The following is a 15,834-nucleotide window of genomic DNA, read 5'->3' as shown; positions in this document are numbered from 1 at the left end:
TGACACTTCCCACTAGATGTCAATGTTATGCCAACATGTTTTTGAAGTCAAAGCTGTCTCAACAAATTAATATACACATCATTAATATGCAATTTAGATATACAAAGAGTGGAAGAATAACAAAACAATTTTTTCACTTTTATTTCAATTTAAAAGACATAAACGTTTTAATGTTCATGTTTGTAACAGGCCTTTGAATCATCGCAAGTGTCAGTCCACCTTTTCCAGTATAACACACCAGTTTCCCTGGTCATGGTAGCTATTCAGCACTTTGACTCCAGCCACTAGACCACAGAGCTGCTCCAGCTCCCCCTGCTGAAACACATGGTAGTAGCGGTGAAAAATGTGAGGCGAGCTGTGCTCAGGGTCAGACTTCGAAATAGTTGACTGAGGTTCAGAATCTGAGCTGTGACTGGAATTACTGATGCCAGGACTTGCTCCAGAGGGCATATCTGAGTGCAATTCTTGTGTGCGGTCAGGGTTACAACCCATTCTGTCCACAGAACTCGAACTGGACACCAGGGAGCCTGAATTCTTTCTCATCCTTCCCTTCCTTTTCTCCTTCATTACAGCCTCTCCTGATTGTTCCCCCCCTTGTTTCTTTTCTCCTTTCAGGTGCCACGGAACCAGAAGGTCCTGGGTGTTGAAGGCTGTGCGGTTGGTGTGTATACTGAGTTTGCCGTCATTCCCACTGAGAGCTTCATGTGTGTTACGCACAGTCGGCCTCTGTGCTAAATGACAAGTGGAATCCCCTTGAGCGTCCAGGCTCTCTTCTAATGTTTTGTTAGTGAGGTCTGGAGTCACACCTCCAGGCTCTTTCTTCTGGTCTTTAAGGTACTTGGACTTCAGCTGGTTGTGCTCTTGTTCAAAGGCCCACACGTAAATAAGGGCCCGACCACCCGGCTTTAGGAGTCTCACCAGCTCCCGAACTGCTGCCAGCCGCCGCTCCTGCAACACAGACAACGACGAAGATACACAACAATATCAGGTCAAGAGATTATGTCCACTTTATAATAACAGCTAACAACGAGCTAAAAACATGATGGTGTCCGCGTGCCAGTATTCTCTGTACCTGTGTGGAAAAGTGGTGTATGACAGCGATAGAGATACAGGCATCAAAGGAGGCAGAGCGCAAAGGGAGACTGAGTGCGTCAGACACAAAAGCCTGGAAACCTCTGTCTTCACAGATTTGGACCAGAGCGCTGCTGCGGTCACAGCCGACCTGGTGGGAGAAAAAACACACACACACACACACACATGCTTGCATGTATCATCAATGCATAATTTTCAAACAAACACACATAAATATGAACAGCCAGAAGGTGAAATATAAGACCCAGAATTAAATTTAGTGATAAAATTATCATTTTGGTTTACTCATTTGAATAATTTGAATAATAACGCTGATCAGTAAAGGTCACGAGACATAGAATAGAAAATAGAATGAAATGAAACACTTTGAAAGAGTGTGTCTCTCTAATGAGGGACAAAAACAGAACAGGAGGCACTTGGACAGGACTCACTGCAACCAGCTGTGGGTTGACGCCCAGGTACTTCCCGTTACCACAGCCCACATCAGCCAACAAGCTGCCGGGCGAGAGCGAGTTCAAGAAGTGGCAAACTCGTGGCCAGGGTGAGTGGCGTGTGCCACTGAAGTGGGAGGCGATGGCGTTGTACACTCGATGGACATACTCCTCCTCCAGGTGGGCGGCGTCAGAATGGCAGGAGGGCAGCGAGGGGGGGCACGGCCCGGAGGCTTTCTGGCTGTCACAGGCCGAGGGAAAGGCTGGAGAGATAGAGCGTGGGTGAGGAAGAGGTGAGGAGAAGAGGTGAGGAAAAGAGAGGAAGTAGAGTGACGCAGGGTGAATTTCTTCCTCAGACAGGGTAAGGGTGTGAAGAATCTCACCACAGCGGCAGGGCTCATGTCTGATTCTGCGGAAGGTGAACGAGGTGCGGGTGCCCCTTTTAGTCAGGGTGAGAGGTGTTGCTGAAGCAGAGGATTGTGGGTCATCGGAGGGCACCGTGTCAAACTTGCGAGGAGTAATTCTAAAAGGAGAAAGGAGGATTTGCATTAATCTTTCTGAATGTAGAAATGTAATTTTAGCAAAGAGTCTATAACACTGAACACGGTATTTGATTACAAAAAAATAATAAAACCACCAAATAATAACAATCCACCACAAAGCTAAGGGTTCCAATGAAACCAACTCCCACAGGTAACACTGCAGCTCACCCGTGGCTCCAGAGGTAGCGGCTCTCTCCCTTCATCAGCAGGAGGCTCCGCCCAGGCAACAGCACAGGAACAAGGCGGCCATCCGGATGACGGAACTCCATCACTGTCTAGAGGACAACATGTATGACTAATGGACACACAGGAATATCTCTCTCTTAGAAGAAAGACTGTACATTTTTATTATTACTATTATGAACAGAAAGTTGGCTGTATTTAATTCAGTGACTTCTTACTTGTGCCCCAAGACTGAGAGACATGATGGTGTCCTCAAAAGCAGAATGAGTGTCCACATGTGGAGGGATACCTAGAAAAAAACATAAAATAAGACTGAAATCAACAGAATTACCACTGATCACATGCTTTCCATCACAGTATTGTTTTAGCCTTAAACTAAAATAAAGGCTCAAAGGCCAAAAGCATTCAGTCACTATAGACGTTGGAATGCCTCTGGTGCCACCTTGTGGTAATCAACGACTGTAGTAGCTGAATTACGGCATCTAAAAGCCACAGAAGTTGTTTTTGGTTCAGTCTCTGGTTTTTGAGGTGGGCTCCACCTTCAGTATTGCAGCACTTCCTGACACACTGATGTGGCCACAACTGTGTTTCTTCCATGAGGGTACGTTTATCATATCATGTTTCATCACTGTCTGAGAATGTGCCTCAGATGGAGCAAATCACTGTAATCACAGAGCTGCAGGCCCTCACCTTGTCCAGACTCGTACTGGTTGACAGTCAGCTGATCCGGCATTACATCGAGGAGTTTGTGAGCAACACATCGCTCAAGGACAGGCAGGCACTCCTGAGGGATACCTGAACACAAATGCACATTTGCATATTTTCGCTCTTATGTCATTTTATCCAAACACAAGCACCTTGTTAAATATTCACATTGAAGGTGAATGTATTAAGTGATTAAAAGTATCATGAGCTAATTGTACTAGTTTGCTTTTTTCAAACATGACAATGTGTTACTGTTACTGAATGACAGAGAAACATACAGTATTTGAATGCAACACAGGGACAGTTTTACCTGCAGCTAATGGCTTGTCTTTATCCACATTGTTGTTGTCGTAGCGGAACTCAAAGCCATAGTGCTTGACTCTTCTGTGCTTCAGAGCTTTCTGAGCTAAAGGACATCAGACTGACGTAAGCACACTCAAAATTGCAAGCAAGTTGCCAAAAAATGTGGGAACTAAACACAAAAAATGTGGGAACTAAACACAAAAAATGGGAAAATCTTACCTGTGATGTCATCGTTTCCAGACGACCAGTCGACGGCAGCGAGAAGCTGAGCTTCTTCCTCCAGCGAAACAAAGTCTTCCACCAGAACTAATCCTTGCGGCAACGGGACAGATGCTTCCTCTTCACATGGGACTGCACACACACACACACAGACAAACAAAGCTGAATGTACATGCTCAAAATGGGGCTTTTGCATCTGCAGGTGTTTGACCCTAATCTACAGCACCTACCCGAACTGACAAAACTCAGGTACAGCGTGACGCTGCTCTCTCCACACGGTATATTTTCTCCACTGAGCTGGATGTGAGCTTTCTGAGCACAATCTTCAGACCTGGAACAGAAACGCCAGAGGCTCGTGAGCAAAATATTCCAAAGTGTGAACCATCCTGGAGAGATTGGAGCGCTCTGTATGCGGCACCTGTATGTGACGAAGGCGTAGGGCTTGTGAGGTTGCATGACCAGTGTCTCCAACTCCCCCATCTCTTTCAAGGCGGCTGACAGCTCCTTGCGACTGACGCCGTTCCCCAGGCCGCCATTTGCCACCACCAAACTCTGCAAAAGTGTTACAAGTTAAAAAATAATAATAATAATAATAAAAAATTTTAAAAAAAAAGTACCACACCATCCTGATTTTTATTGCTCTCGTTAGCAACTGAGACTAACAAGACCTGTGTTTACAAGCATTATTTCAAATGTTTACATTCTTTCACATGTTTAATTTTCCAATGACATTTCTTCTTCTACCAAATTAAGTAGAAGAAGAAAGGTGCGCGATGATACGTGATGATACTAGCAGACACAGGTTCTCAGTCTATGGTCACATGACACGGGCACTATTAAAATAAATGCATTTTATTTTACACACAATGGCTGGTTCGATACAAAGGGAACACTGAAGCATCATTATTATCTTACCATCATCATTTCTGCACACTGTAGCTAGTGTTCAACTCAATCATTATGACTAAGGATACTTATTGTCAGTGTTTACTGTTTATAATGCTGTCAGCAGCATTAATTAATCAATTGAAAGACCATTAAGGGGGAGATTTTCGGAATTTAATTTGGTTTGCGTTTTCTGTCTTATTTTAATTGATGACCCACTGTATCGGAGCATAGAGTGGTGACTTCCGCTAATAACATCTATTTCTCTGCTAATACAGATTGCTTATATTTTACCTTTGTGGGCTGCGATGCTGTATTGATGCCTTCATGTTTTAGCAAAGTGTGGCTGGCTTTGAGCTGTTTCCGAAGCACTTTCTTTTGCTCTTTACTCCTCCTTGCAGTCTTCACGTTGTTGATGTCAGAGTCCATGGTGCTTTCTTTAAATCCGTCCGGGTGCAACTAGATCGTCTTTCCGATGGTTCCCGTTTGCGGGGTAAAACGTATTAGCCTCGTTCCAACTTTCATTTAAAGTGTTTATATGGAAAAAAATATGTAATGGACGACATCGAGATCTTTGTTGATTGGCAACTTCCACTTCATGTTTTCCTCTTTCTTTCGTGGATTGTATGCAAATCATTCAATTAATACTCTTGGTTGACTTCATGTAATGTCAAACTCTCTTGGGAAGGTTGATACTTAGCATTAACTTAACTATGGACTATTTAAATTAAGGACATATGGCCATGCCGCACTTCATACCATAACAAACCAATGATGAGGTAATTAATAGTTTCTTTGCACCTCCTACCCCCTGCAGTCTGTATCCACACATTATCCCTATCCATTGTTTTCCCACTATAAAGGACATAAACTCTGACAGCAAAGCCACACCGCATGCCTTGCTAATCTCCTAACAAAAGACAGACATAAGTGCACCAGGGATCACTCTATAGGGGCGGCTAAACCTGATAGCAGGGGATAAACTTGTAAGTTTATAGGTGGAGGGGTTGGCTGTTGGCTCATTCCATTTCACTCAGTCTCTGCACTCTTCTGTACTCTGTGTTTCCAGTTGTCTTGCTTGTTGTTGTGCTGTAGGACCTGCTGACCTTTCGGACGCTAGTTAGCATGTTTCCATGCACACAATATGAGCGCCAGTGTTTGACTTAATATGCGCAACGATGCCCTCACCTGTCGTCGGCCATCTCAGTAATTTGTGTGCCAGACTGAGCCGCTGGGTCGTGGGGGAACCCTGCGTTGTCTTAACAGCGCTCACTGTTTGGTCTGCAAAACAACAGCTGGGCCGTCAGGAGAGCTGCCATCTCCGATAGGAACATAATGTCTCTTCTCGTTCTCACAAAAAAACAGTCCCAGAAAATTTGTTTTTGTTTGTTTCGTTGCTAAAACGAAATGAACAAAATAAATTCATTGACCACAAGGGCGTTTCTCTCACGGGTGGCTCTACCTTCCACCTCTGCCCTAGCTGGAAAAGGCAGCTTGTGGGTGACAACTGGTTTTAAACAGGTATCGTCTCACACTTTGGGCCAGCGATTCTGTTGCTGACAAATTTCTATCTCCATCAGCTGGAAAGACTAAACAACAGGGAATGAAGGGTCCAGAAAAAGCCCCCCCCCTTTTTAAAATAGGGATTTTGAAGTTGACCTCGAGCAGGTGTGAGCAGATGTCAGTCTGATCTTGGACGATAGAGAGTCATAAGACACTGAGCAGATGATAGTGTGACGTTAATATGCAAAATTACACCAGCATGATAGTATTAAAATAAATCTTGAAGCAGCCAGGAAGTTTTCTTTCCTGTTTTCCCAAAATATGACAATATTATATATGTTGATAGAACAGACGAAAGTTGCTGAAAGAATAAATAAGTAAATAATAAATCATTTTTAATTTTCATTAAAAGTAAACTGCTAGATTATTGTCAGTTTATGTTCACATTTTCTGGAGAACTCACAAAGTTTGAAATAACTTTAAGCCTGACACGAAGCCAGCTCACAACTACCAATTCTGTCTTCTTCTTTTTTTAAAGCTTTGGCTTCAACACAAATTATTTTCTTTACTGTACCTGCACACAGGGTACAGTTGAGAGAAGTAATCAGGTAGCTTTGGTGAAAATGGACATTTTTGTTTCGATGGGCCCTGTAGCTTACAGTTTACAGTATCAGTGCTTGGTTTCTTGGCTTGAGACGTTTTGAAGTCTTTACATACTGAAACAATTTTTATTAGGCTTTCAAGGCATCCATATACAATAACATGGTTCACCACAGAAAACCCAAACAGAAAACATTTTGTAGTGATGTCACTGCAGAACCAAAAACCTTTTTTATTTTTTTGTATTAAATGGGATCAGGTAGTTGATAAAAGGTTCTCAAATCAACACCATTTTTTTATTGCATGCACACATAGGCATGTACGCACACACACACACACACACACACACACACACACACACACACGCACACACACACGGTAACCCAGAATGCGTGGAATGGTGCCTCTGAGGTCTTGTTGACACCTCACTGTCTCCCCACTGATTCAGAAGAAAACCCTGCCAGCTCTTTTCTATCTTAAACACATACACAGCTGTCAGAGCGGGCAGCGGTCCACCGGGATGCCTGCACACCTCAGCCCACTTTACCCAACCACCCTAGCACTGGATCCCAGGGACAATAGGAAGCCCGGAGTCAAACAGCCGCTGCCTGAGCGCTGGCAGAGCGGTAGCGTGATAAAATAACAGCCTTTTGATCTAATCCACCGGGAATGGCCTTGGAATCTTGTGATGGAAAATTTCAAGGGAGGCCAAGCTCATACAAACACACACGCACACACACACACAACACGCACACACTTTGTCCCGCACTGACCCCCTCTGCCTTTTTCAGGAGAAGGTGCGTGTCAAGGGGGTTTAACATTAGTTCAGAGATAACACTGTTCTAAGCAGCTGTCAAGTGTTAGATGAGCTGAGAGGTTTTGCGGTTGCGACCTGTCAAAATCCTTTTCTTAGTGCCAGAATGGGCCAACGGGCGCAGGTATTCAAAGTTCGGGCGCCAACCACCACCCGTAACCTGACACGCCAAGCTGGAATGTTCCCCAATCTGTTGGATTAATTTCCCATATTAATCTGGGGGAGAGACAGCTATCCAAAAAATGTTTGGAAAAGGAAGACCCCTTATAAACAAAGGCTGAGCAGATGATTGGACAAGCCCTCTGCACCAATTAGATTTCTTCGCTACTAGTCAGTAACAGCACAAGGCTTCCTGCTGGTGCCTCATGGAAGATTTGGCGCGACTGGATGTGCTGCTCCTTCCAAAGCCGGACAGGAGCAGCGATGTTCTTTGTCCAAATCAGATAAAAAAATGAATACTTTGCTGCATTCGGGCGGCAGCCACAGGTGTTTACAAGTTGCAGCAACTTTCCAGAGATCCAAGGCATTTCCTGTTAAAGAGTTAGTTAAAAAAAAAAAGTTGCATGAGACTTTTTAAGACTTGAACTATTTTTTGGTACCTATTTTAAGAACATGACTCAGCTGCTAGTGTTTGTTCATCCATCAGTTATAAAAGAAGCCAACTGAGGGAGAGCGCCAGCCGCCACGGGTTGCATGACCACGGCACAGCCAGCTAATATTAAAGGCTAATGAACTGTAACAACACAGGGGGTTCTATATTTGCTGGGGTTAAAACTTCATGCCTCGCATTGTGGTGACGTCGCCCCATTATTCCTCTTTTCTCTCGTGCATAGCCGCAACTCAGACGCAGTCAAAGTCAACCTGTTACAGTTTCCAGGACTCATCAGAAGATGAGTATTCTGCTTGAAACAACTGTGATCCACCATGAATCTTTAATAAGGTTTTAAAAATAACCCCTTGTCCCTTCGGCATTTGCGTGTGTGTGTCCAGGCGAGGGAGGGAAAGTCTGTGTATGGTTACAAATGGGAAAGACTCCAGTAGAGAACTTTGTGGAAAGTAACACATTATCTGTTGGGTGTTTTGTTGCCGCGTGACATCAGTCTGAGTGCATGGTGACCGTGGGCGGTGCTCGGAGGAGGAGGTCGAGGAGGAGGAGGAGGCTACTTTAGGAAGACGTGCTGCCAGCGGCGTCCGCACTGGCTTGATGCTACCGAGGAAGGAAGGTCACAGCAGTGGAGCAGCTTCAAGCAGACAGGCGCGGCTTCAGAGGTCGAGATAGAGACACTCTGCGCGACTGGAACGCATCGCAACTCCTGCTCTCAGGAGAATAGCAGGTAGTTAAACATATCTAAAAATGCATGGCACAAATTGCTGCTTTTTGATAATATTGTATAGTTAACAAGTCACCATACAATCTTTTTTTTTAACCTTTTAGTTCTAGCAATAAGCCCCCTCCCTTTTCACTTAATGTATTTAAGCATTAGCAATTATAAATAACAGTTTTGTTTTGTTTTCCGTAGGATTAGGGTTAGTGAACTTGTGAACATTGAACAGTGAACATTTTTGCACCGCCACCATTTAAGGGGCCACTTTAAACTGCTTGTGTGTTACTTTGACTTTTGAGAACTTATTTGAACTTGTTTCTAAATATAACAATCATACCCTTTTGCAGTGCAGAGTTTAAAAAAATCCAATCTCAAATATCACCAACTACATGTTTAGAAGAATTACTGTGTTTTAGAAATACTCTTTTTTTCTACTCAAAGCATTTGTTGCCCTGCAAAATCAGGCTTCTGAGATGATTTGGAGTTCTTAACCGTCATTGATGATTGAAGAGGAATGTGGGGGATTATTGAGTTGAATTGAGTTAATTTTGGCGGGGAAATATTTATGGAAGGCTTTGTGCCGCAGTTATGCTTGCCTTATTGTTTCTACATCAGTATGTTTTATTATGTGTGTGTGTGTGCGTGCGTGCGTGCGTGTTCATGACTCACGACGGGACATTGTGGCCTGTCCCTCTGCTGAGTGATGAGCTGTGAACAGATGCAGCGAGCTACCTGAGTGGTGACTGATCCCACTAATCTGTGACAACAGACTCGCGCACACAGCGACACCGAAGGCAGCGACTCACACACGATCTTGCACTATTAATGTTCTTGTTTGCCTCGCTGCACGCCTCTAATTGTCTCCTTCATGGCTGAAACCTCTTTTATTCAAACGCAATCCACAGAATATCCCTCTGCAGCTTCCTGCAGCAGCACGCAGATCCTCCCCTGACCCCCCAGCCTCCAGCCCAAGGTGTTGCCATGGATCGCTCAGCCAAGGAGCTGTTCCTCAACTTCATGATCGTCTTAATCACCGTGTTGCTGATGTGGCTGCTGGTGAAAACGTACCAGGACTGAAGCCTCGTGGAGATGAGCGAGAGGCAGCCGAGGTGGAGGGATAATGAGTCGGGGCCACCAGCCTAGTGACTGCTGACGCCTTCCTGGATCAGACTCAGTGTTTCAGCTTACTGCCCTGGTCCGCGGCTGCAGCCAAATGAACAAATCCTCAGTGGCAAATGTGTCCAGTTTTTCTTTATTTTTCCTGGTATGTTGTTTTTGTAAATGGGGCAATGAAAATCGAAAAATGGGGCGGAATTATTGACTGATTAATGGCTAGAAAACGCTGAAATGTTGCTTCAAGCAGTAGCATGTAGCCTGTGTGTCGTGTTAGCTGTAATAATGCAATAAACCATGTTGTTGTGTATATTGTGTGTGTGTGTGTGTGTGTGTGTGTGTGTGTAGTGGAGTGGAGAGCAAACCGAAGGCCGGCACTGGAAGAAGACGTCCACACAAATAATAGAAGCATAATGTTTATGAGCACATCTTGCAGCACATTTTCACAGTTCCTTTCATTGTCAACATGCGTGATGCATTCAAGGCCTTCTGCACCGTGTTTCTGAAAGCTGCTGCTTCTCATCAAGCTGCCGCATTTCTTTTTGGCAGAAGAGTGCAGGTAAATGCTGATGCAAACAAGTCCTATGCAGGAGGGGATTTAGCAGAGGAGGATGACATCGTTGCAGTCTCAATCAGAAATCAAGGAAACAAATCTTAACATGGGAATCCAGTCAGGAGAGCACATGCACAGCATTGCTATTGTTACTTTATAACAATAAAAATAAAGACATGAGCAGGTTTCATCTGCTTGAAATAGGGAACAAATGTGTAAATAACAAGGCAAAATTAACAATATTGAAAAGAAACAAAACTACAATTTTAATGTATCTGAAAACTGAAAATAAAATATAAATGTAAAGGCCCCCATATTGTGAATTCACTGCGTCTCCATGTCCAAGTAAACAACATTTTTTGGCCTTTTTTTTTTTTTAAAATACACAATAAATACTTCAGAATTTAAACACGGGAAACATAAAAGGAATAGTTAACCCCCAAATGATATTTAACCCATTTATTACTCACCAATTTATGGACTCAGGCTCTCTCTTATCCTATCTTATCCTTATCTTATTATTATGTCACTGTGACGGAGTTTTGTGGATTTAAACAGATAAATGTGTCTTCTGAAAACTAAGGAGTCCAATTTGAATCCAAAACAGACACCTCAGCACCCATCAGCACCATGCTCTCAGACAACATTGGAATTCTTTCTATCTCTAAGTGGGTGAAAAATGTATTTATGGGCGAACCATCCCTTAAAGCTCTAACTCAAGTCATTAAAGCATTCACACAGTTTTTCAGATACTCCTCGTAGTTGGCCATAGAAAATGTATAGATGCTCAAGGTTCTGCTTCAAGGGAAAATTACAGTATAGAGACTTTTTGTAACGTAAAGAAATCTTTAAATAAAACATTTATAAACTCTTCTTCCTCCACGGGAGGAGACATATTTTAAAAATGGTTTAAGATCAAATTAAGTGTGAAACAAAACAAATAAATACATTTTTCATGTAAAATAAAATAAATAAAATTGATAAATAAATGGGATGGATGCTAATGTGTGTGTGTGTGGGGGGTGGGTGGGTGGGGGCTGTAATCTGTACCTGTTTACCGAGGAAAGGGCTATAAAATGAAAACGGTGCAACGCATCCGGACCATTCTTTTTACGTTGACCTTCTGACAGTCTAGGAGCGTCATGCTGTGTCACTCCAAGGATCTCGGTATCGGTTGAAGCTGATGAGCTGGCAGTGAAACTCGGTGAGCGCTCTGGGCATTGGCGCCACTTCCTCCCACTGACTCCTCCCACTGTGATACACCTGCACCGGTTCACAACAGACTTGTTATGAATAAGAATATAAGGAAAATACTTGTAGCTGAGTGCAGTTTCTGTGGGTTGAAACCATTTTGGTACCTGGACTTCATCGGTGATCTCGTCAGGTGAATAGTCTCCGCCCAGGATGTAAATCCTGTCTCTCATCCCCACTGCTCCAGCGTTGAAACCGGCGCACTCGAATGACCCTTGACCTTTCCACACACACGTCTCCGGGCAAAAACTATAGACCTGTCATGGAGAAAGGACACGGCTCGACACTGTTACATCGAAAACTAATTTTAGCAGTGTTTTCTTCCTGTAGGCTTCCTAGGTTTCTCAAGCCTGAAAGGCTAAATGTGCTGTTTTCTTCAGATCCTTCAATGGGAAATTGGAAATCTCACCTTATAGGTGGAGAGGTCGCACAGGTGCAGCGTGCTGTTGATAGACACGGCCTTCACCAGCGTGGCGTGGAAGAACTGGCCGAACTCTGCCACCAGACGGCTCCACTGATCCCTCCGGGCGTCGTAACAGAAGAAGCAGTCCAGCGAGGGGTTGAACGAGTCGGTGATCTCCACCTCCGACCCCAGGGTGTAGATGACGTCGCCGCACGCGCTGGCCTCCGGGTAGAAGATGGCAGTGGGCAGTGGGCTGACGGAGCACCACGTCCTGCTCATGGTGTTGTAATATTCCACCTGGAACAGAGACAAGTGCTGAATTTGAATTGCATGTAAAAGTAACTCTCTGCAATTCATTTTAAACCTCAGGGGTTGCGGCAGAAAGTTTTATTCCAACTGGGAACTACTGCTGCGTTATTTCGACCAACTTCCTTCAACAGATGTTTCTCCGTGATAACTGGTTTGCATTTTGATCGCATTTAAAATTCTACTCAGTCCACTGGTCCACAGATGAAGTGTCTGTAATTTGAGTGCCTGGTAGAGCCGGGATGATTGAGACGCTGGCAGCTGTTACATTTATTTATTAATTTTATTTCTATTTATGTATTGTAGTTACCTAATCATACTATTTTTATTTTATCACTCTCTCCAAGACTGTAATTACATTCTTTTCTGTGTGAGTATTATTTCAAGTGTGATGTCAAAAAAAGTTGTATACTTTAATTACAATGACCATTCCAACTATGACACAATAAAATATGTAGTAACTCTCTGCTCTTGACAAGTTTGCTCATCAAGCAAGGCTGTTCTGGACATGCTGTCACCTCCAGCAGGCAGGGGGCGCCGCCTCTGGATCCCCTGGTCCGACCACCGATCACGTAGACCCGGTCCAGGCAGGTCACGGCCGCGTGCATGGTCCTGGGCTTCAGCATGGCCGGTGCAGGTGTGCAGGTGAGGGTCACGGGACAGAAGCACCACACCTCGTCCGTTGCATCGTGGGACGGCTCGGCCACGTGCAGGCGTACGGCGCGGCAGCAGTTTCCCCGGCAACCGCCTGTCACAAACATCTGCCGGAGCAGTTGGTCAGCTTTGTTTGCCAAGATACTAAAGATATCTACCAATGTTTTTCACACTTCCTACTGTCTTTCTCGAGGTTAGGTACAACAGCTCGGCTTCTCAGCCTCTTGTTGTCCTGCAGCCAGTAGTGACGCCAGACTGACTCATTCTCGGTATGTACCTTCTCTGCGTAGCTGGTCAGGCAGGATCCCGGTGGGTCTGGCATGGTGGCGGCCCCCTCTCTTCCTCCTGTGGCCAGCTCTTTCCATCGGTCTGTCTCCAAACAGTAGCAGAAGGTGTGGCGGATCTCTCCGTTCTCCTCCGTCTTGTGGATGTAGATGTAGCTCTGTGTGGTGGCCGGCCGTGCATCGGTGAGCAGGCCGCTGTGCTGGATCTGCAGGCTGCGAGCCTCAGAGATCAGCGCCAGGCAGGACTCACTGTCTCGGAGCAGAGGGTTGGAATCGCCCAGACTCTGAATGTAAGAGGTAAAACAGGGGTTGAGGAGTCAGCGATTACATTTGTGCGAAGTCCAATGTGCGTGTGAGTTAACACCTCAAGAGCAGGAAGGTGATGGAGTCTGGTCAGAGACAGCAAACCAGGCAAGAGCTTGAGTCTTGTCGGTAGATCGTGGTGGATCCATCGCAAGAGTGACATCACTACCTCCTCTTCACTGGGCGCGTTCAAGGCGTCAGACCTCAGGCACGCTTCCAACACATTCACCTGTGATCAGAGAGATGCGAAATGTCAGTGCTTTTCCTTGACGAGGAAATATGTTTTACAGCTGGGGCTGGTGTCACCTGCATTTCCAGGAAATCCTGTGTTTTGGAGAGGTCGTGGAAGTTCTCGATCATGAACCCTTCAGCACTCCGGAGGAGGGCGGCTGAGCCGTAGGCCTCCGCGATGGAGAAGAGAGACAGGCAGTTGCTGAGATCCATGATTCCGATCAGGAAGTCACCGCACGCTTTAGACAGGACTGAGATCTGAGGATTTGCAAATTGCAGCGCAGGAAGAGAACAATGAGTAAAATCTGAAAATGACAGTGTGAGATATTGCCATATATCAAGACTTGGTCACACAGGTACCTGGAGAAAAGAAGCGATCTGGAACAGCATGTCCACGTTGCTGTCAGTGATGAGCATCTCTCCGGAATAAGCAAAGTCCAGGAAAGAACTGACAGCATCTGGGCTCTGGTTATCCAGGTTCACTGAACCATCGCCGCGCTCTCGCATGTCCACCTCAAACATAGCTCTGAACCAGCAAACGATTGGTTAAAATCATCCAGTCCATACATTATATCACTAACAGCACTAAACACAGATATGGAGGAATGTACCTGAAGAAATCACTGCATGCGGCGAGGACACAGCGGTGGCAGGGAAAGGTGTGTCCCTGGACCTTGACGGTGAAGTCGGACATCAGGCCTCGCTCCCGGAACGACCTGAGCACGGTCAGCAGCTGGAGTCCATGTGACTCGGACGTCCGTAGCAGGGTTCTGCGCTCTGGAGCCCCATTGCATGGTGGACCATCACTAGGTTTCCATCGGGGAGGGCCGCTGCTGCTGCTGCCGCTGCTGCTGCAGAGGTTGTGAGCGTTGGCGTCACAGGCAGATGACTCTTGGTTTTCGTCCATGTCCTAGAATTCTGACAATGTTTAAATGTGAGAATAACATAGCACTAAATGGATTAAAAAAAAAAAAAAAAAAAAAAAAAAGTCAGTTCGTGTCTCTTTATTATTGTTAAATCAAAAGTATATGTGTGTTTCTATGTCGGGGTCATTGAGAGTGGCAAGGTAAAATTTAAATAAACGGGGTGATGCATCACATATCAGGCATGGTGCTGCATACCATGCGCTCTCAAGTTGAGTTTAAGAGTTTGTCGTGTGCAAATCACATACAGAATCATAATCGTTTCTCTTAAATACAAACATCGCAGACTAATTACCAGCCTAGCACGAGCAAAGTACAGAAAACGGGCGTGAAACACACAAATACAGGGAGCCGGAGTGGGCAGACAGTACTCACGACGTCAGTACCTCGGACAGCTCTGCTTCTCATCCCCCCCCTCAGACTTCCGGGAGCGTGAAATCACGCGAGGACAACGTCATGTGTTTTGCACCGTCATCAGTTGAAAACTGCCGTCTTGCAAAGATGTGCTGTCTCACCAAAAATCGCAACGTATCCCGTCATCTCTTTAATGAAACGCCGAGAGGATTCGTACATGACGACGTTGCGCTTTGTTCATGACCGGACAGCGTGTGCCTCAAAGGCTGCTGGGAAATGTAGTCGTTTTCTTGATAGCAGGTCTCGCCTAAAAGGGACGAAAGGCGTTCAACCGTCTAGGTCTAAACATGGGTATTGTTCTTAATATTTGTGAACACGTGTACAATATTCTACTACATAACGATTGTGATAACATGAAAGTATATCATATTTCCCAGTGCTTTCTTTTAAAAAAAAAAAAAAAACGGAGCAAATGTTAATCATAACATAAAGTAATAAGAGCAATAAATGTTTATTTTAATCAAAAGTCATTCACTTCATTACAGTCAAACATTTAGCAAACATAATTAAGATGTATTGTGTTTTCGGCGCAGATTCGGTCGAGTAGCTGCAATGCACTGCCTCGCCATTGGATGTCGCTGCCTCTAAGACCAAAGAAAAGTGTGTTCGACGCGTTTTACCACCTGAACCTAAATTATTGAACGTGAACTTACACCTCGGCTGCAGTGCCGTTTAATTACAGTGGATAGGCGCTAAGAAAATCCTATTTCGCTGCCTGAGAAATACATCTCCACGAAAGACTATTTTTCAAACGCGCATTAATATGATGATGCAATGTGTTGTTCCAGGTGATAGCT

The 15,834-nt window shown here is 44.8% G+C and overlaps 3 protein-coding genes across 4 annotated transcripts; 1 reads left to right on the top strand and 2 right to left on the bottom strand.

Annotated features, from left to right (window-relative positions):
* Positions 1 to 112: 112 nt before the first annotated feature.
* alkbh8 (alkB homolog 8, tRNA methyltransferase) lies at positions 113 to 4,819 on the bottom strand. Of its 2 annotated transcripts, XM_076049859.1 has the most exons (13): positions 4,655 to 4,819; positions 3,894 to 4,027; positions 3,706 to 3,806; positions 3,476 to 3,607; positions 3,264 to 3,359; positions 2,939 to 3,043; positions 2,467 to 2,537; positions 2,234 to 2,340; positions 1,907 to 2,046; positions 1,524 to 1,786; positions 1,073 to 1,222; positions 423 to 948; positions 114 to 315 (listed from the first exon to the last, which is right to left on the bottom strand). In XM_076049859.1, the coding sequence occupies exons 1-13, from the start codon at positions 4,787 to 4,789 to the stop codon at positions 260 to 262; spliced, it is 2,016 nt and encodes a 671-aa protein (XP_075905974.1). In that variant the 5' UTR covers positions 4,790 to 4,819; the 3' UTR covers positions 114 to 259. The 2 variants fall into 2 exon arrangements, with proteins under 2 accessions (XP_075905973.1, XP_075905974.1); XM_076049858.1 differs by having other exon boundaries at positions 113 to 948.
* Positions 4,820 to 8,459: 3,640 nt separating this feature from the next.
* sln (sarcolipin) lies at positions 8,460 to 10,025 on the top strand. The gene is made up of 2 exons (XM_076049785.1): positions 8,460 to 8,611; positions 9,508 to 10,025. Exon 2 carries the CDS (start codon positions 9,584 to 9,586, stop codon positions 9,677 to 9,679), a length of 96 nt encoding a protein of 31 aa, XP_075905900.1. The 5' UTR covers positions 8,460 to 8,611; positions 9,508 to 9,583; the 3' UTR covers positions 9,680 to 10,025.
* A 1,383-nt stretch (positions 10,026 to 11,408) lies between these two features.
* On the bottom strand, positions 11,409 to 15,341 carry kbtbd3 (kelch repeat and BTB (POZ) domain containing 3). The gene is made up of 10 exons (XM_076049655.1): positions 15,010 to 15,341; positions 14,312 to 14,610; positions 14,061 to 14,226; positions 13,776 to 13,958; positions 13,531 to 13,698; positions 13,160 to 13,450; positions 12,747 to 12,989; positions 11,929 to 12,219; positions 11,627 to 11,776; positions 11,409 to 11,531 (listed from the first exon to the last, which is right to left on the bottom strand). The coding sequence occupies exons 2-10, from the start codon at positions 14,605 to 14,607 to the stop codon at positions 11,409 to 11,411; spliced, it is 1,911 nt and encodes a 636-aa protein (XP_075905770.1). The 5' UTR covers positions 14,608 to 14,610; positions 15,010 to 15,341.
* Between the last annotated feature and the right edge of the window lie 493 nt (positions 15,342 to 15,834).

This window comes from Nelusetta ayraudi, unplaced genomic scaffold (genome assembly GCF_046127955.1).
Source record: "Nelusetta ayraudi isolate G7.1 ecotype Tasmania unplaced genomic scaffold, CSIRO-AGI_Nayr_v1 ptg000120l, whole genome shotgun sequence".
In the NCBI taxonomy this organism is placed as follows: domain Eukaryota; kingdom Metazoa; phylum Chordata; class Actinopteri; order Tetraodontiformes; family Monacanthidae; genus Nelusetta; species Nelusetta ayraudi.
The sequence above is the reverse complement of the archived record's forward strand: the minus strand, read 5'-3'. Positions and strand labels throughout refer to the sequence as shown.

Excerpts from the sequence above, each read along its gene's own strand:
- alkbh8 (XM_076049858.1), bottom strand. The coding sequence starts at position 4,789 with ATGGACTCTGACATCAACAACGTGAAGACTGCAAGGAGGAGTAAAGAG. Across the intron at positions 2,341-2,466 it reads CTCTCAGTCTTGGGGCACAA|ACAGTGATGGAGTTCCGTCA; the intron begins GTAAGAAGTCAC and ends GTTGTCCTCTAG. Across the intron at positions 1,223-1,523 it reads TCAACCCACAGCTGGTTGCA|GTCGGCTGTGACCGCAGCAG; the intron begins GTGAGTCCTGTC and ends TTCTCCCACCAG.
- sln (XM_076049785.1), top strand. The coding sequence starts at position 9,584 with ATGGATCGCTCAGCCAAGGAGCTGTTCCTCAACTTCATGATCGTCTTA.
- kbtbd3 (XM_076049655.1), bottom strand. The coding sequence starts at position 14,607 with ATGGACGAAAACCAAGAGTCATCTGCCTGTGACGCCAACGCTCACAAC. Across the intron at positions 13,959-14,060 it reads AGATCGCTTCTTTTCTCCAG|ATCTCAGTCCTGTCTAAAGC; the intron begins GTACCTGTGTGA and ends GCAAATCCTCAG. Across the intron at positions 13,451-13,530 it reads ATCACCTTCCTGCTCTTGAG|AGTCTGGGCGATTCCAACCC; the intron begins GTGTTAACTCAC and ends TCTTACATTCAG.